The sequence below is a fragment of the Rhyacophila brunnea genome, unplaced genomic scaffold (assembly GCF_057557595.1).
Source record: "Rhyacophila brunnea isolate RB1 unplaced genomic scaffold, BYU_Rbru_1.0 scaffold_19, whole genome shotgun sequence".
Classification (NCBI taxonomy): Eukaryota; Metazoa; Arthropoda; class Insecta; order Trichoptera; family Rhyacophilidae; genus Rhyacophila; species Rhyacophila brunnea.
Genome location: NW_028232848.1, coordinates 20905966 through 20927977, shown reverse-complemented (window position 1 = coordinate 20927977; position 22012 = coordinate 20905966). Strand labels below are relative to the sequence as shown.

Here is a 22012-nt window from a genome sequence, read left to right as displayed (position 1 = left end):
TAGCTTATGATTCTCTCTGTTTTGCACCAGCATCGAGGCACAAGGTCGCGCCATTTTTGTTGGTCCGGTCGTCACTCCCCGTGGTTCATTCCATGCTAGATCCGCTGCACGTAGATTGTTCTTGTGGCATTGATGCATTGCAATCATACAATCCGAACGGCTGTGCTATGAAGCGGTATCATCTTACAAGTCCCAGTTATTTTTATATGGACATCATTTCTAGTATCCTTTGACTTTTCTCATAATTTATAATATTATTCACACTGGACTAAGAAGGCTTCCATTTACCCCTAGTGTCGACCAGTTAGACTATTTTTTTAATTTAATATCAATGCCTATCATAATTTTTGATTATGTTATAATTTATATAATATTAGCTGAAGTATCCGGCTTCGCACTGGGTCATTTCATTGATCGATGGCTTACGTAACAAAACAGTAATAATTACATTCTTCAATATTAAAATATCTGCACGATGGCCACGTGGCTTAAGCGTTGGCCTATAACATCGTGGGTTCCAGGTTCGAATCTTCGGTCTGGCAAGTACACATATTGTTTTTCAATTTGTGTATGGTGTCATATTGGAAAAGGGGTAAGGGTAGGTAAGGTGGGTAGGATTGTATGGATAGGAAGGGAATTGGAGGGGAAATATAGGCAGGTGCGCCTGGGTACGGGGAGCGCGGAGACGGGATATGGAATGGAACGGGATAGGAGTGCGGCAGAACATTAGACTGGGGAATGCAGGGTCGTGGGTAGTTTGACGTTACCTCTAAAACCTCAGTTACCTGTCCGGTTACTTTACTCATTCGTGTATGTTCCTGTAATAATAAAACACATAAAAATGCAATCATAAATATCTCGGTTTTGAGCGCCACTCTATGAAATGCATAGAGACAATGATGAAGGAAATTTAAATAAAACGCGTGTAAAGAATTTTAATAGAAGTATAATTAAGATATAAAAATTACTAGCGGGCGAGGGTGTATAAAGGTGTAAAATAAGTTAAATCAATTACGAGCGCCTAGCGTTGTATAATTTAAATAATTTAGAACATAAATAAAAAGCTAATTCGGTGGACCGTAACGTGATGAAATAACAATAAATACCACAAAACAAATAATATGCTCTTCAGCTCTTCGCCGGCCTCGATTCCTTTCAGGACGGAATCGAGGAGTGCGTCTTCAAATGCGTCGGGATCATGGGTTTCCTTCGATCTCCTGGCCTGAGGGGGACGTCCTTCAGTTGGCCATAATCATCGTCTCCAAAACGTCAGGAAATCAAAGCCATGCGCCCCGGTCCGAGGGCTCGGAACTTAACCGCGGACTTCAGGAGGTCTTCTTTGCTCGAACGATCGGAACTGAGAGAGAGAATTTCGCTTCGCCGATGTTAAAAACTCGCCTTGCGTCTTTAGCGCCGGAAATAGATAAGTCGAACTGCCTTGAAACTAGTGTAGTGCGTATGCGCACTGAGGTCGTCTTTTTGCGTGGTGTTACCATCATCAATAAAGTGTGTCATGTGTAAATAACATGACAATGGGTCTAATAGGTTAAGCAAGTGGCTAACATCCATTTCTCGTAAAAACAAAATCTGTTAATATAAAAACTCCACTCTGTGGAGGCCCATATTATGTTCTTATTAGGATTGGACATGGTATATAATAATAATAATAATTTATACATACAATATGACGTAAATAAAGGTGTCTCGTCTTTTAGACATGGCGCATCGGAGTATTAAAGCAACCATTGGATGCGCTTGGGCCTAGATAGTCGCACTACTCGCACTAATTTATGAATGTCACGGGTCTTCCAGTGGCCACATCCCTTGCTTGTCATAGAATGCCGGAAGGTGTGGGACCAACTCGATGAGAAATTGTTCGAATGTCAAATCTTCCGGGTCACGATCCTCAGTAATGAGGTCCTGACGAAGACTAAGAAATAATATTCGATTTACCCTTGAGTGGGCGCCTGTGTTAAACGAAGCTGATATTATGTTTGCGAAACATGGACCTCAAATTCAAAAAAGGTTGAAAAACTAATGGTAATACAACACGGTATCGAGAAGATGAACGTTGGACATAACGCACAGGAACAAAGAGAAAATAAATGCTTTTAACGCACATAGAAGTTTCCATGTTAGCGTGTATATTTTTGTACTAAGTACACAATTTTGTATAACTAGTTACGCTTGTCGCCTAGTAAGCAAAATGTATGAATATTCATTACTGTCAACATTAAATCTGTCGCTCTATTACACCTTGGTATTATAAAACTGCAGTTCGTAGTCACTAGTGCAAGGTCTAATATTCTTATTGACCTATTAAAAGCGACACCTGCTCGAGCACTGATACGGTTTCTTGTCGATTTAAAGTTTCAACTAGAACGGGTCGACTAACTTTGCACATTAACAATGTTTCATTCAATGCAAAAGTTGGATCGTTCGTAGCAGTTTTAGATAATTTTAATATATTGTTATGACTGGTTTAAGATTAGTGATCATATTTTAAGTACTATTATGTTTGATAATAAACTTAACGTATGGCATTACATTTATATCACCGATCTATTTATTATCATTACTCTATTTTGTAGCCGTTTTTTTTCGATATGAAAATGTTTCTTCTTTAATAAGGTCTTGTCTGTTTATTCAAACTCGTCAAAGTAATGACATTTAAAGGAATTTAATATATTTGTACACGGATTGGCCAAGCTATCTATGGTTTTTTTGTTTTTTTTTTTAATAACCATCCCCTTGTTTTTAGCACAAGGTGGCTGAGAAAATTAATTACATTGATTATATTGAAAAATTTTCTCGATTAAAGTTTTTAGTGAAGTTTTCATTTAGTTATATTCCTCCATGTATGTCTTTAATTTTTTTTGTTGCAAGAATTAAATATATTGTGTAGTTTTCTTGTGTTATTTAGTATTTCGTGAAGGGTTTGTAGGTCAATTTCATGTTTATCTTGCCTACACTGAGCTCATAGAGCCCATCGTTTCTTTTTTAGTATTGGGCAGTCGTTGATGTCATGCAACACAGTTTGAGATATGTAGCCGCCACATGGATAGCAGTCATTATCCCCCAATTTAAATCTTTTAAAATAAGGTCTTAGTGCTCCGTGGCCTATTAGTATAATATGTGTGTGTTCGTGTGATATTTTAGCTTTCTATGTTATGAGAACAGACCAGAAAAAGTTGCAAATAAAAATTCTACTATCCTTGGCGGTATTTATTTATTTTCATCAAAAGAAAAGGCCTAAAGTCAAAAATTATAAATTCTTAATTAAATAAAGGAGAAATCGAATTGCCAATGCGTTAGTTAAATTGATGTAGGTACTGTCATTTCCCTCCATTTTGGTAAGTGAAAACACAAGCAGTCACTTCTATTTTATTGTCTGGTTTTTCGTCTGGATTCGGGATGTGGAGGTGAACAAATACCACACCGGAATTATTTTGGAAACGGCAAGGTATATTTAAGTTAATATTATATAATAGTTACATTTTTAATAATTTATTTTACGGAGGACGAAATGTACGCGTCCGCGATTTGGCTGTTGGCAGCGTTCTGCCCACCATCTTGTGTTTCGCTTTCAACGAGAGCCGTTGTCGAAAAACGGCGACGTTGCAATATTTCAACGGTGATAATCTACGGCATTGCCGACTCGGCTCTATTATTTTTATTTATTTTCGTAATCAGCGCTTTACTGTCACAGTACCTATATTAATTGTTCAATGTATTGTTATCATATTTTATCGTAACCAAAAAACGATTGTTGTATTACAATACCATAATATAATATTTTTTATTTTTACCTGGATTACAGAAATTTGGCTTCGAGAAATAGTATGAACGCTTGAATTTATGCAATGACTTTTTAATTGTATCAAAATAAAAAAAAATAAATACAAATTAGAATATTTGAATTCATAAATGGTATAATGTAAAAAAAAAATGGACACCCGTCCTCTAATATACAGATTTACGCTTTTCTAATACTTCTAATAGTTATATCATTGTTTTCTCTCTGAAATTGGTTATGTCAGTACGCACACTTAATCAATATAAATTATACTTAGATGAAAGTGAGTATAAAAAGTGGCTGTATTAAAATTCCTGTAGGTTGGTAGACTTATCTATGTACCAGAATTACTCGTTGTACTTTGATATTTTTGTAGTAGCCACCTATGTATATATTGATAACTTTCTAACTTATTCATTCGTAATGTCTACAATATTATATTTCAAAAAAATGGAAAACTATAAACAATCTTCTCGGTTAACATTTACGTCTCCGTACCAAATTTTTTGCGTATATTATGGCGTAAGGATATGTGGAATCCGTTAATCGTATCTAAATTTTAACGATCCTGGCGAGGTAGCTATTCTATTTCTTAGACCCCTGAGTATTTAAAGCATTTTGGTCACCACCTTAATTCTTCTCTACCCGAATCTATAAAACACAATTATTTAATGTATGTTTATTTTTCTTATTTTCAGGAGAACGGCCTTTTCCCTGTAGCTGGAGTGGCTGTGGGAAAAGATTCGCACGATCTGATGAACTTGCTCGACACCTTAGGACGCATACTGGGGAAAAGAACTTCTCGTGTCCTGTTTGCGCCAAAAAATTCATGAGAAGCGACCATCTAAGGTAAGAAATATTAATACTTCTCTTCTCTCTTCTTGGTCGTGCATTCATGTCTGAGGATCGTAACCACATTTGAATTTTGCCATCCTTTGAGCGACCAAGACTTCCATCCTTCTCGATCTTCCGCTTCTCTCAGGGCAGAATTTATGGTGCCCCCAGTCAGCTCTTTCACTTGGTCGCTCCAGCGCGCAGACGCTCTTCCTCTGCTTCGCTTTCCCTGGAGGCCACTCAAAACTACCCGTCTCTCCAGGTTGTCCGGTCCGCGCCTGACAATATGTCCAAAAAACTGCCGAATTATTCTCAGACATATTGTCGAGAGCCGTTCTTTTATTTTCAGTCTCTGGATGATTGACTGGTTCGTCCTGTGCTCCGTCCAAGAAATACGAATCATTCGACGCTAACACCACATCTCAAAGGCTACTTAGAGAAAAGATAATTAAATATTGTTATAATTACGAATTAGGTACCCATTAAAAAAATCTTACATGGAAATTAGGGAATGCAATACAAAATGAAAATACCAATACCGGTATTTTGGTATTTCTTATTGAATACTGGTATTCGTAAATAATTGGAAAAAAACAGAAGTAAAAACAAATAAATATAATACCTATATGTAAAAATCTCTTTTAAAATATTAATATTTTATAGCATGTGTCATCGCTGGTCACCAATAACGGTGAAGACTACGGAAGTAAACTAGAAATCACGTAACCTGACAAAAAAAACTACAGTCTTGTTAAGACCTTTATGTTAATTAATACATTTTATTTTCACTGTCAATTATCGGGTTATTCTTACCCCCGATGTTATGTTTAAGTTCAGAAGGTTGCTTGAGTGTGCGTGACTTGGTATGTTCGGGCAGTGATGAATAATACACAGAATTGGTTTGGTTTTATTTTATAGTAATAAATTTCGGATAAACACGGCACTAAGAAATGACATCACATTGATTTTAGATTGAGTTTAAAGGTCTACATTATATTTTATAATTTTGATACAGTGAGACGTGGAACAGTGGCGCTTGTCAACTACATTATAGGAAGGCCGAAAGACGACTGTTCCATTTCCGTTGCGTTATTGTCTATGGTATATAAATGACCATAGACAATAACATGTCAGTTGTAGGGTTATATACAAAACCTCTACACAATACAAAAAAATATATTGGTGTTGTCTGATTTTAAAACCGGTATTTTGGTATCGAACAATATTGGGATACTGGTTTTGAAATACCGGTATTGCAATTCCTAATAGCAATGTTGTCGAATCTTATGAAGGTGAAAATTACCCTGTCTTTCTGGTAAGACAGCTCACGTCGAACTGTGCCACGACGATATTATGTAAAACGTAGAATTTTCTGTTATATTTATATAAATAAGTTTTTTTAATTGTCGTGAAAGCGTGCACAATGTTAATACTTTCGGGAAGCGGTATAACACAACTATAATAAATATTCCAGCTTAAATTTAAATCATGTTGATAAAAAACGAGAGGTGGTTATTCATTTTACGAATGCAGTACGTAACTGCTGAACATTTAACTCCGGCAAAGATTAACAGTGTTACGTTTATAATTTATGGCATCATTGCGATGAAGGCAGGCATATTGAGCCAAAGATAATTTCTCAAATGAAAAGTACCTCAATATAATATTAAAATAAGAACATCATAATTCATAGTGTTTTGAATTAAATTGATGATTTAAATGTATTTAATCCAAACTATAACTGAAATTATTGTTAATAAAATTTGATGTGACTCTAAATTATTATTTAATTAAGTTTCAAAATTTTTTTAAATTAAAAATAAGGGAACAAGAGTGTAGGCACATAATGCGGAATATAAATAATCATAACATATTCATATATAAATGTTACACACATATTATGCGGATAACGCCAAACTACTCCTAAATAGAACATCTAAGATGGATCGCAGATTCAAACTCTTCATGACTGCTACACGTTGACTTGGCATTCACATTAAAATAATATGTAATTCAATATATTATCTCTCACACAGCATTGATGTTATATTATTGTGTAACATAAAAAAATCTTAGAGCCCATTCATTGACATATGACCCATGCAACCAAATCATCAAACGGATAATGTATTATAATAATAACTAATTACTTATATACCTTTCTGTTTTGTTTTTTAACACAATCACTGCGTACCTTTTAATTACCACATTTAAATAACATGCTAATAGCATATAATCGCCGTTTAGCGGGGACACAGCAGCCGTGTCATCCGCGTCAAATGGGTTAATTAATTTTGAAATTAAATCGCCATTATTGATTGAATAATAATATTTTCTTATTTATTTCGTCGAAAACTTTATACCTAGTAAATAAAAAAAAATACTTAAAACTCTATGATTGCACTAAAAAAGATAGACTCGGTAGTTTTCCTAGCATGAAAGTGATTGTTAAAATGTACGTTTAACTTAGATTACGTAAAATATTTCATTCATCGGCCTCTTATTGCCACGGCAAAATAATTACGAATCTACAATTATGTGAATGGTAATCTAAAGAAGCAGGATAAAAAAAATCGGTGTGTGTGCTTATGTACGCGCGTTAGAAGTTATACTTATTTGGCGTAAGAAAACAAAAACAAAACTTGTGAAAGCCTAGATTCTTCGACTAGCTCTTAATTATCTTGTTAAATTACACACAAGAAAAAGGACCGCTTATTGGAACGCCGTTGGTTTATTTCTGTACACTTTAACTTATATGACTAAACTATATTATTATTTTTCGTTGTTTTTATTTTTAAAGTAACAACTGCCACTATGACGTTTAATAGTTTGTTTACGTAAGGAATTGCAAATGGCCGACAATAATAAATTCGCTGCCTAGGCAACGGAACAATTCTAAACTATAATATTATACTGTATAATCGTCACGATTGGAGTATCATACTGTGGCATAATAGTAGTGCGTTCGGCTGATAACCGAACAATCGGTGGTTCGAATCCAATCGAGTGCGTTTATTTTTGTGTGAAAAAATAAATTATGTGTTACATGTCACACGCCGAAAATACACTCTGATCTGATTTTCCAAACGCGCCTTAAAAAGTATAACTTCAAAAATTCGCCTATAATCCGACCCTTACAAGTATATTTAACGTTATCTCATTGGATGGTTTTTTATTCTATTTCTAGTAAACACGCTCGAAGACATCCGAACTTCGATCCATCTGTGCTCCGCCAGCGGCGTCCTCCTAACAAATCTCCCAGCGTCACCTCATCCAACGATGACCAGATGTCCGACGAGGCTTTGAACAGCCCTTAGCGGGGAAAATCCGACGCCAGTTCAAGCCAGCGTCGATCTGCCGCCGTCGCTGCGTCCAAACGGAAAGACACGGCGTCCTCCACCAATGAGCATTCACCAGATAGCGATGACATTGCTGATGAATAACGCACAAATGAAAACGTTATAAATTATTATTACTACGTATAATTATTTATAACACAAAATTCTCATTTTAAATGGGATGACCCATTAAACAAGAATTCGGTGTTATTTTAATTTGAAATCATCGTTGTCAAAAAATATTTTTATCGTCGCAATTTTTATTATAATTCAAAAATGTAAACATTTATATTGACTCTTTGAAATTAATGATTTTAAACCTTTTTTATTAGCTATTATCAATGTAAAAGTTCTCTTGTACCAAGATCAATTTTGAATCCCAGAAACCGCAAAATATGATTATCAAATTTCATTAATAATTTTCATTAAAATTTATTTCATTTAATCAACATACACTATACCACACAGGTGTACTTTAATTAACAATTATTCTTTTCCATTGATTTTTTTTTTGACAATATCAATCAATATATTATACTTAAACAAATATTAATTAAGAACACGATAAGACGAATCGGTTTCTTCCGTTTAAGTGAAGATATTTTTATTGGATCAAACTAATACTTTTATTCAAATTACAAAATACACACTTAAATTACATAGGTACCTATTACAAAAAATGGTGTAAGTATGTTTTTAAGTTCGATACAGTTTAAAAAAATCGGCGTATCCGTTGAAATGTCCGCTCAAGTACAATACCGGATATATGTAATTTATTTTGACAAAGTAATTTACTAGAAAAATTAAAAGTGATTTTATATAATTTTAATATTTATTTGGTATTCATATAACGATAATTTTTCAATGTATGAATATCTATATGAAAGACCTAAATGTTAAGTTCTTTGATATACGGATTACTGAAATATGAATGTACTGAACTATAAATGAATGTCTTATTTTCAAAATAAATTGATAAAATTATCAAGACTTCTGCGTGTACTTGCAAAGCAAAGCGTATTTATTTAACTGTGTAAATGTAACTATAGAATTAAATATTTAGAACTAGCCACTGATGCCACTCTAAACGTGTAAAGTTTAGAGCGGTTTGATTTAAGTAGACACAAATTTAAAACATCCGACGTTCATTATACCAATAGAAGAATAGTTTATGTATTTATATCGTATATGAAAAATATAATTAACGTTATATCATTTATAATTGAATGGTATTATGCAGAAAGAAACTGTCCCAGATAACAAGCTTTATTTTTTTGCATATTTTTTTACCCAAACACAATCAAAAAAAACTAACCGAATTTAATAATATTATAATTTTATATAATGACAAAATATTCTGTTCTTTTGTATATTATGGTATTAATTTTACAACAATAATAATAAAGGATGGTTCCTATCTACATAACGCCAGCCAATAATTATTCAAAAAGCTTTAAGACGATTGATTTGTGTAAGTGTATTCTATTGTGTGAGATATATTTAGAATTAAATACTTAACCAATTTTGGAAACTCTGAAATATATTATGGGAATTATAAAAATATCTAAATTTTCATTGTAGAAAAATCTAAAGATTTTTTTGTTGTTATTTTTTCTAATCTGGTATAGAAGTATAATTTTTATACCTATACTGTTGTACATAATATTAAATAAGAAATATTATTATTCATCGAAACTGATAATTTTTAATATTGTTTTCATTGTATAAATACGTATTCGTTGCCAATTAATTTATAAGTAATATTTGTATGCTGTAAAATATTATTAAAAAAAACGTCATTAAAGAAATGATTACCTATTTAAATATTACAGTCTTCTTAGAAAACTTTGTAATGATAATATTATATTTGAAATACTATTACGTGTCACCAATGATCTTTCGTTATATTAAAAAAAATATATGATATAGACTGAAAATAATCGAAATAATTTGAGATAATATCGAGTTTGTTTGTATTTCTTTGGGTATTTTCACTCGTCTGCTGGATTATTTGGATTGAGAGTATGCCTATAAATGAATTATTTTTGTTCAATTATGGTTAAATAATATTTTTTTTAAATGTGGACATATAAAATTGATTCATATATTATCAACAAATTATTTATTGTTATTGCCGCCACTGTGGTTATAATATTTACTCAAGAGTATTGTTAATTTGAAAAAAAAGTGTGTTTAATTTAACAATATTTACGTTTGCATATTATGTATTTCGAATTTAAAATTTATAACTGAATTATAATAAATTTTAAACATGCAATATCACAACAATAAAATATTTTTTCGAATAATTTATTATTCTTCTGATCTTCATTTTTAAGGAATGATAGTTTTTCTATTATAGCCGAATCTTTAGAAAACAGGCTACAATATTATGTATTCATATGTAAATTTTAATTAATTGAGTATTAAATTTAATAAAATTAGCCAGTGTCAATATAAAAAGTCATATTAATCATATAAAGATATCACTTAGGTCATTTTACCCTTCTAAATTACTGCTACATGCGACCTTTATAGAGATGAATCTTATTTGGTTATTTTAGGCATACTATTAGTGAGTTTATTTTGTAATTAAATAAAAGAATGCCAACCCTGTACAAGCATGTTCAATTCTAAATTCTATTTAAATAATATAAAATCTCGTAGAAAATAAATAAATATATAAATAATAATAATAATATATCTATCTACATATTAACAAGTAACAATATGTAACAAATAAATACTTAAAGGTAAAATGAATTTAAATGTATTGATAATAACAACGCGTTGACAAATAGCAGATCTTAATAATAATTCAGGTACATAATATAAAACATAGAACCTTTTCGGTGCCATTTTATTAACTGTTTCATTCTAGCGTTGTCCCCTAGTGAAATTATTCAAATTCATATAAAAAGCTTTTGAATTAAATTTGACAATGCTAAAGGTGCTTCGACAATGTTCAATTATAACATAGGACCCTAATCATTAATACACTGTTTTGTTTAGCTTTATTTAACGTAAAGGAAAATCTCTACATATAATCCCCGTTTTATCTGGATTATCCCTTTATCAAAAGATACCGTAAATATTCAAGTTATAGAAATTCACAACTTTCCGAATAAAGTGGTTTATACTGTACACGTTGTATCGGATCTGAATTAGGAAATATAAATATATTTTACATCTACTCTAATCTATTTGCGTAAAGCCATAACCTGTATTTTCATAGACGATCTTTTCTATTAATGTTTACATCTGTGTCTCTGAAGAACCTATCGATTTTCAAGCATTTTTTTTCTCTAAATATTTCCCCCCTGGTTATCAACATGGCATATTCTTCTCATTCATTTCTAATACGCACACACAATGACATAACATGTTAGTTATATGTACCTACTACTGATCTAGAATAGTCAGGAGAATACATTTCATATACAATAAATTATTGAAATGAGAATTGGTAATGAGGTATATCGATAAGCAGAAATCTCGGATGGCCCAATACCTGCGATAACGTAAGAATAGAAAGAACAAATAGGTACTAAAAAGTAAAAGAAAGAGATAATCCTAGCGCCACATTTACGTTTATTTCGATAATAATATTTTAGATCCTAAATTCGGTGGCCTTTGGTTTTTTTTTTAAACAAAACATAGTGTACCAATTGGAATTCAAGACATTCACAGCATGAGATAAAGTTATAAGGTTTATGCCACTTACCTATAGAATTTTACATCCCATTCATATTTTGTAACATTGCTAAATTAACACGAAATATTTCTGATGTATAGATAAAATTGTTAATATTTTTATAACCTAAATACCAAATACTATCTGATGTATATACATTTGAATATACACATGAAATATGAAAATATCAATAATAAAATTCGTGCATATTATTAATTAGGCACACCGCACATTACAACGGCTAGACGTTACGACAAACCTATCCATCGTAATGAGCGGCGTGCGTTACTTCATGACAAAAATCCATTTAATTCAATATAATCCGATGTTACCTTGCTGTGCAATGTTGAATTACATCACATATTCTTTTTCGTAATTTTGATTTTTGGGTACATTACAATGAGTTAATTTCTTTAAAAGATTTATGTCACACCTACATTAATTCTATTATAATATAGATATCTTATTTATATTTTAATAACATTTATCACATTCAAGAACGGAATTATATAGACAAAACCTAGCCATAACTCAATCGCAATTCAGATGTAATAAAGACATATTTTTTGGCCATGCTTTTTAATCTTAATATTACTTAGCAATTTCTCTATATCAATATGTTGAATTAAATATAAATATATAATATAAAGTATCAATCAAAAACATTACGAGCTTGTATTTAATAAAAAAAACTAGACGCGAATTTTAATTATTTATTTGGAATGAATCCAAAATGGTAGATTTTTTTACTGCGGTTTGCAACATTAATAATATTAAAACGTATTAAAATAAAATCTTAGCTATCTATATCTAACGAAACTGTATTCATTATATTTTTGGTTATAACTATACATTTTTTTAAAAACAATAATTAAAACATATCTGATTAAAAATATTTATCTAATAATACGTTTACGAAAGCTTAAGTTAGCTTTACGTCTATAATGGGTTTAAAAATAATTAACTATGAATATCTCATAAAATAAAAATAAATCTTCCACTCTCTAAATCAATTTATTCTTACTATTTTAAAATTTAAACATGGCATCACGATGTGATATTAATAACAAAAAAATATTTCACAACAAAATCCGATCCCGAATAAAAATTAAAAAAAAAAATTATCATTTAAAATTAATTTTGTCGGCGTTTTACATTATTGTGAGACGTTTTTTTTTATCATAAGTTTATAGATATGAAAAATTTGGATCTTGTATAATATCAATACTTCTTAGTGACGTGCCTATAGAATCCTTTATCATTGTAAATATTATGTCTATTTTTAATACCTAAATAGTGCGACAGTGTGTTGTAATAATATTCTATTATTGATCTGCTAAAAATATTGTACATAAAAATATTGCCAGGTAAAATATTACAAAACAATTATTGTAACCCTTAACCATTAATAAATATATCAAACATTTTAATAAGTATGATGGGAGTTCTGTAATGATTGTTCTTGTGTGATTTTTTTTCTTTTGATTAAATTATTACTAACATGTTTGTTTGAATAATTGAATATCAAAAAAACGAGTCAATTTTAATATTGAAACAAATTTATAGATAAAAAATAAATAAACAGATGTTATATTATTGTGTCTTGCCGAAATTAAGTGTATCACGACACATAAATTAAAGCCTGAAAACTACTAAACACAATTTTGTTAGTTAGCACACTTTCTATACATATAAATTGGATGGAATTATACAAAAGGGACTAACTAAATTGTAGGGTCTTCCTCAGTTACGAAATTTAAATATTAATCTAGATTTGTACAAAACGAAAACTGAACTACTATGAATAAAATTTTAAATACTCATCTACTACACAGAGCAAAATAATTTTTCACTACTTCAGTATTAGTTTGCAGTACTTTCCGATGTCTTAATACACTCTTGAAAAATGATCTTTCAATATATTCTCCTTCTTGTTTATTGGAAATTGCTGAGGTGTTTGGCTATGGAAAAATCCAATTTTCATGCCAGTTTTTTGAAGATCGTTTCATGTCATCGTTATTTTTGGCAGTCTAGTACCGTCCATTTGACCGTGATGGTCCGTCCAGTACCGTCTTCGAGAACGAAGCAAGTGGAAATATTTTAACACGTTTTTCTTACGTGATGTTTAAATTAAATAAATACCTTAAACTTTATATCTCAAATACCTTTAAATCATATATTTTCCTATACTTACAATCGGTGGATGAAATTTGTGTAGAACAATCCCAATGCCGTTTTTAATTCATTCGAATAATATTATTAACTAGATTTAAATCATAAAGGTAAAACCATATGTCGCATATGAAAGCAACAGTGTGATAAGTCAAAAATACAACTTTAACGTTTGTGTCATACAAATGAAATGGTTAACTATAATGTTTTTTTTTGTTGTTTTTCTGCGGTTTATATTAGTATTAGATGATAATAGTAGGATTTTTTATATAAGTATCATTATTAACAGTGGAGTATCTGAGTTATCGCTTTGGATAACATGACAATTTTAATAAATGCAACAGCGGCATTTTTTCTTTTAAATGGGGTATTAATTTTTTTTAAATCTAAGTGGTTCATTATGTAGGTATAGCTTTTAGTAATCGGTCGGTACACCCAACTCATCGTTGCTTTCATGTAGCGATGTTGAAAAATTGACAAAAAAGCCACTTGGACAAAAGTTTAGTGGCTGAAACTAACATAATATATTTCATAAAAGGCTACGTTCTTGAATCTTTAATAAATGAATAATACGGCAACACAATTCTTAATTATTAATAATTGAGTTTTTTATTATTAGCTCGGTATAATATAATGTATATTTTCATATATTACCTACCGTTATTTTATAAAACATATACAGATTCATTGATATCCGTTACGACTACTGCAGTTTTATTTTATTATTGTAACTCTTTCAATTTATTGCTTTTAGATTGATTTTAACAGCGTGTAAACTTTTCTAAATATTTAAGTAAATTCAACTAAAGACTGTTTATATGCCAAACCAATACACAGTTTAACGAAAGGAAGTTTTATGTGTTCTTTTATATATTTCCATCTAATTATCATTTTGATTTTGAATGATATCAGTGGCGTGCGGTGAGATTTGATCATCCGCTAAAGAAAAATCGATATAAACCCATCATTTACTATATATATATATATACCTATATATTTTAATCACTCCTGATTTTTTTTAAGTCCCGATTATTAAATCAAATTGTATTCAGTAACATTTGGGGTACAGAAAGTTGAAATGAATGTTTGAATGAATGAACCAACTCTCTTTCTTGTGAATAATGCCTATACGATAGGTATATAAGATGGTGCAAATAACGTAGCGTCTTTTCACTATTTATCGAACATATTTAAAAAAATAAATGTTATATTTTATCAGAACGAAGAAGGGCCATTATAGTCAGGATGTGACATGAAACTGTATACTTCGACAGTAGTACTAGCTATTCCTTATACTTATATTGAAATACCATAAATTAGTTGTATAAAATTATGATTGTTGCATATTGAAATAAAAGTTAATAAATATGTAATCAAAAATCTTTATTTATTACGAACAGGTTGCCCAGCATTGCATTCGAAGCTAATCAATAACTACTATCGTAATTCGCAATTCGTATCACGGCTACAACATAATATAAACATACAATATTATCGTATACTGTGCTATCGAGTATTTCTGGGTATTATCCGCATTCACAATATCTATGTACCGTACGCCACTGATTAATATAATATACCACAATAATTAACTATGGTTCTCATATTATATTTACTTTGAGATCCTCAAATTTATTATTAAAACTGTAATATTTGTTAAATATTTAATTTTTGGTAAACAGTGCAAGACGTTTTAATTAATTTTATAATTTTCATATGTATAACACTATTTTAATTATCATATCATGGACAGTCAATCAAATATTTAACAAGCAACACCGAAATGATTGATCGATCGATACTTATAACGTATGTAGATATTTTGTTTTATAATATTTAATCTAAGAACCAATGTATATAAACCCTCAGAATTAATCCCATATACAGTGGCCAATGTTAACAACGCGTGTACGCTTGCAAAGGCTTTTGTTTATTCGAAATATAATATTATGTATTTTTCTTCCGAACGGATTATACATTATAATAAAGTAATAAAGAAATATTTAGATAATAGGACATGCCTTTAGCAAGTTTGCACGTTGTTGAAAGGGATGAGATTTATTACTGCAAAAACAAAAGTGTGTAATGCTGGCAATTAGTATTTATTTTTCTTTGTGTGAACCAATTTAAAACTATTCTGTTAGATAGTGGGTTATTTATATTATATTAACATTAAGCCATCTACGGAACTAAATCACCGATCTTCCAACTACCAAAAAATCGCCATTTTACGTACATCTGTGTCCCTGCCCCTCCTTTTGTCATTCCAAATTACATACAACGCTCTAACTAAAGTATCAGTGACAATATATAAATTATTGCTTTTTACTTTGCAAAATATTGCTATTCTACACTGGATTTTGGTTAGGTCTATCTTCTTGATACCTACAAATTTATCACGGGATGTTGTCTCTTATATAATTGTCGTAAGAGAAAATTTACTCTTTTGAATAATTATCAACAGTAATAATAAATTAATGTGTGTAGTTTGGATCTCTCTACAATATTGATTATAATATGAGGTTTGAAAACCGAACGAAAAAGCGCAAAATCGCAATTTACCATTAATATTGTCGGTTTTTGTAATTGTACGGCTTACATTTTGATATACCTATCGGATAAAGGTTTTGTAGTACTATTCTATATCGATATTATGATACCTATAATTATTTGCATTCGAACTTCAACTCAATTCACTCAAAACTGATAAATCGTGCCTCTATATCTGAGATAAAACCGAAGTGACAGTTTGATAAGCAACTCGTAAATAATTCGTTATGTATTTTGACTTTATCCAGCGTGATTAATTTAAATTATTACAAATTTATTGCAAAATTGTATAATTTGGAACTTCTGAAAGGATATTTTCAATATATTCCGTGTATTTATTAAAAGTTATAATTTTAAAAACCCACTCACATTATGTAATTCTTTTAAAATACGTCATATAAAGTAACTAATTACATAATCAGCTATCTCCTTTCTGACTTTCTAAGTAAAGTCATTTCTTAAAGTATGTTTATACTGTATAATTATCATTAACCATCAAATATAGATTCTTCTGCTAGTAAAAATCGGTACCAAAAGTCACCTGGTATTAATATTTTATTACAATTAGGTATAATCAACAGTTTACTATCTTTTTGACAAAATAAATCATTAAATATACTGTTATTATTACAATTATTATTGTTTGTGTTGATCAACTAAAAGAGGTCACAGAATTTAATAAAACTGTATAGTACATATTCCAAAATTAATAATTTGCCACTTATTATAATTTGATCAAAAACTATATAAATGATTGAAAATAAACAGTATGATTGTAAATAGAATAATATTTAACTTATCGTTAAATTTGATTCGTGCAGTATAAATCTCATCCCTTATTTGTTAGACATTTAAATGATATATTTGTGTATAGTCTCATAGTGATAATGAGTTAACCATATATTACATATATATATTATTATACATACAATTATAAAGAGTTGTGAATAAATATGATTCCTATGTAACCAATGATATAGTTACTTTAGTTTTAGACATTTATTAGTTTCAATTTTTTTATCACAAGTAAAATGTGAGAATTCGTTTTAAAAATAAATGAGCTGGCCGGGTGACCAGTTTTATGTTATCATTAACACAGTCTTGTCATTATTTTTTTTCCAAATTATTATTTATTTTAAATTTTATTTAATGCTTTTTAAAAAAAATAGTTAATTATTATTATTTTCACTTACTCTTACGGAACGGGATTTTTGAACATTTGGTTGTTTTCCAGTAAAGCCACATGACGCTAAAATGAATTTCAAAAATCCACATCCGGGCATTTCTTTTAAATTATTATTTAAATTATCATTGCGACAATCTTTAACGAAATGTAATATTCACATAGAAATTTTCAAAAAAAAAATATTTATTCTGCATTTAATTCATTCATGGAACATTTAATATACCTTACCGAGAGGCTTTATAGTAATTATCACGATACGTCAGTCATACTAACTTAAAATCAAGGTGAATTTTCACAATACAATATTGACTGATTCACATTTTTGTATAATTCTTTCTTTGTATACGGCCGTGTTTTTAATTTTGGTGGAGCAATGTTTTACAATTGATAGCAGCCTCGGATGAATGAAAAACAAGCATTACTATCATTTGCTTTCAGTTGTGATCACTGTAAGAAACCATCATACGGTATCTTTAAACTCTTGCATTCAATTATTTATACCGAGAGCAAACAATATAATTCGCACACTTGTAGCTTAAGAGAAGTATTACTCCGAAAAAAAATAACTCAAGGTTTTTTACTTCAATATTTATACAACCTGATAGTATACCATTAAAACGAAGTAGGATTATAAACCAATTGTTACATGATTCTGTTTTAAAAGGCCTCGTATTAAAAATACTCTTACATTAACAAAGGGCAACACAATTTTCTATGTGGATATATCATTACTCAGTTCGATAAGTCAAAACGCTCATTTTATTGAAGACTTATATTTCATATTAAATTTGATTCATGACAATTTATACTTACCTTGACGATTAGTTCATCTAATCGCAATGGAATTCGGAAAATAAGGGTAAATTAATAAATACTTTGTTTAAATTGATTTTTTATTTGTGCATTTTTATTTTCTCTATCTTTTCCTTTTAATTTCCACAATTTACAACACACTACATGAAACTATAGACAAACTCAATTCATAATATTAATACTATCGACGACCGAAGGTACTTGATGGAATTTGAATTTAAATTCTAATGGATTTAAACTAAATTCAGTATAATATATCAATGATTTATACAAGATAATACTATGGTAATATAATGGGATTACTACCAAAAGAAATCGTGTTATGGAGTACCTACTTGCAGTTTGACATTTAGAAAGTTTTATATACATATTCTGTATAACAGATTACCTTCATTTTTTTCTAGCATACATATTTATAGATAAACACATCGTCACTGTTCTGGCAGAAGACACTAATTCGAAAAAAATACATATTGAGTTAGTTATACCAAAATGTTCCTGATTTCAAACTTTACCGTCTGGAAACCTTCTTATTGTGCCAATGACTGGTTAAATGTTTTTAGAATGTCTCGTTTCATTTCGAAAAAGAAACCATACGAAGCAAGCGAGCTAAAATATACTGACTTTAATGACCTCAAATTTTTATCGAATAAATAAACAGTCATTATTTTAAAGTCATCCTTTTTACGATTACTTAATAAACTCACATGATAGACCATTTCAAACATTTTAATTTCAAAGTCAAATTACTCAAAACTAGTATTCTCCAATTAGTGTGTTCTGCCAGAATAGAGACGACATAATCTGTTGTTAACTCTAAATACCTAAACTCTCGACTTACCAACTTTTGGCAACAACCCCAAGATATAAAAAAAGTTTTAGGTAAGTTCAGTCCTTTTAATATTTTCTTTTCTAAATTACCTAAATACATTTTAAAAACAGATAGCTTGTAGAATTCCACTGCTGGACATATGCCTCTCTCAAACCGCCAATGCGCCCTGTTCTGTACTTTTCACATCCAACTGATATCATCCGTTCACCTCATACCGGCCGTATCAGATATTTTGATGTCCCATTCGATTCCTCTTTTCTATGATCTTCATTCCCCACTATTATCACTTCTGCTGACGTAGCCGGTCCAAATCTATTTGGCCCTTATTTCACACACAGCAACTTTTATTGCCGCGATAATTATTGTCCGCCAAGCGTTTGCGGTGGGGCGTAGAACTGTATAGCAAATTTAACATTAAGCTAACAGAGTTACAGTTGTCGCGCGAATTCTTATCATGGCTTGTGAAACAGGGCTTAAACTTTTGGTGCAATGGATGATATGTATGAGTTTTATTTCGCTGATGAATATCATATCTGATTTCGTTCCACAACGAAATTTAAAAAAAATACTATTGCTCACAAAAGAAAATATCCATATAATTATGATAATATGGTCATTAATTAATAAGGGACTGGATGTAAATATAGATTTGTTCGCATGTGAAAAATATACTTACTCATAATGTAAGAGAAATTCAAAAAACTTTGAGTTGCGCAACATGGTATGGAAAGATGCATGTTGGCCATAACGCGTAAAGATCGCGAAATATACAAATTGATGAAAATGCAGACAAGCGTGCAATGTGATAGAGATCGCCAAACATATGAAAAAGCAATGGGCCGGATATTATGTCTCTCTGAACGTGGGAACTCAAGGGAAATGAAAACTCTATTCTCAATATAACGAGGAGGTCTTAGGGTAGGTACTGTTAAATTACCCACAAACATAGCAGGAGCCACCAGGTTGCGTACACAAGGACTTTTCGGGTCCGGATCCCCTCCATGGACCGAAAAATATGCAATTATTTAGGTGAACAGAATATTACTCATTTTTCTTTTTCGTAGCCCCATGACTGAGGATTGTAACCCGGATAAATTGGAAGTCAAATCACCTGTTCAACGGGCTCCTCTCAACGTCTCCTCTTGACATTCTACCATATGCAAGATCTGTGTTAGTAGAACTCATGAAGTGGTGAAACTATCTAAGATATTCAATGTTTTCTTTAATATTCTGACAAGAGACAAGACAGCGTGGATGACACAAATGGACAACATAATAATTATGACCACGCGCATTCGATAACCACTCGTCTATGTGACAGGTCACAACAACTCGTAGGCGAACACCCATGGCTATGGCTGCAGGCTAAGTATTCATCGTTAGACTACAAATTGGAAAGATATGGGGAAAATATCAGGAAAAGCAATAGTATCTATGTAAACTTAGAAGACAGAGGGAGCTGTAGAATTTTGGTAGCCTTAAAAATCAATTAATTACATATATTTATATATTTTTTTCGAAATGCTACCCCCAAAACCATTTTTCTGTTTGCATGCGAGGTAGGCACATATAATTTTACATGGATTGAATAGTTATTATTCAAAAGTATTCTTATCGTATGAAAAAGATGTGATTCTATGATATGATTATATATCCCTGAACACATTTCCTTTCCATTGTGTACTGAAGACATTGTAATTCTATTGAAATATTGACAAGCTACGGTGTTGTTGTTTTCTATCAGTATCGAGAAAATATGTTAAATTGACAAAGAGAGATAAAACATTGCGATATTTCTTGCAAAAAGAATATGACTTGGTATTATTGTTTATTCCAAAACATTCTGGGAAAATGGCGAATTTAAGGAAAGATCCCTGGATATAAATATATTTCCTTCTGTTTGTATGTTTATCAATTGATTCATGTCTATGATTTCCAACAATTTTTATGCCATTGATCTCCTTTCAAATTATATTTTTTTATGATGAATAGTTCACCTTTTTCAAACTTTTATTAAGACAGACTTATATTATCATATTTTGCGTATTCATGTGCTCCCCACGTTAGCCGAACGGTAATGTGCCGACTTATAGTGCATAGGTCCCGGGTCTGGCAAAACTCACATGCTATTTTTCAACGTGTATTTGGAGTCAGAGTATAAACCTAATAGGTATAGCAAGTGACTAATATTCATTTCTCGCGAAAATTATAAATCCTCTACTCTGTGGAGGCTCATATTATGATCTTCTCAGAATTGAACATGTTCAATCAACATAATATCTAACAGTCTCATAACATCACGATGCCCTTAATTAATTATTGTATTCCGTTAAGAATTTTTAGTTTATATTATTATGTACAATATTTTTGTCGGGTTTTCGGCCGTGGGAGTTTCTCGAATTATCCTAGGGCCTAGGATGCGACAGTTTGAATACCACTACGTCTTATAAGGTTGACGGTATAATATTTTGTTAATATATTTTTATCTGCGCTTTGAATTTAATTTCTCTCTAGCTTCACTGAAAATATTAAAGCTCTTTGAAATATTTTCCCACATTAAGTTAATAGATAATACTTAATGTAAACATAAAATAGGTAAAGATCATTCAGTGAAAAATTTAAAACCTCCACAATTACACGTCATGGTGAATCCAAATTTAATATTTACATATATTATAATATATCTCCATCTTCTTTAAGTGCCGTTGTCTGGTTTCTCCGACATTGACGAACACCTTTGGGAACTCACCACGGTCTTGAGCCCTCCAAACCAACTTCGGAATCTCGTATTCCACCC

General features: G+C 30.8%; 1 protein-coding gene across 1 annotated transcript in view; it reads left to right on the top strand.

Annotated features, from left to right (window-relative positions):
* The window catches only part of LOC147072840 (uncharacterized), a 452433-nt gene extending 443163 nt beyond the window's left edge, over nt 1-9270 (top strand). The window contains exons 3-4 of the mRNA XM_085945863.1: nt 4495-4645; nt 7818-9270. Of these exons, the coding sequence (XP_085801989.1) occupies nt 4495-4645; nt 7818-7947 (281 nt within the window). The 3' untranslated portion in view covers nt 7948-9270. The remainder of the gene's footprint in view (nt 1-4494; nt 4646-7817) is intronic.
* Nucleotides 9271-22012: the final 12742 nt, after the last annotated feature.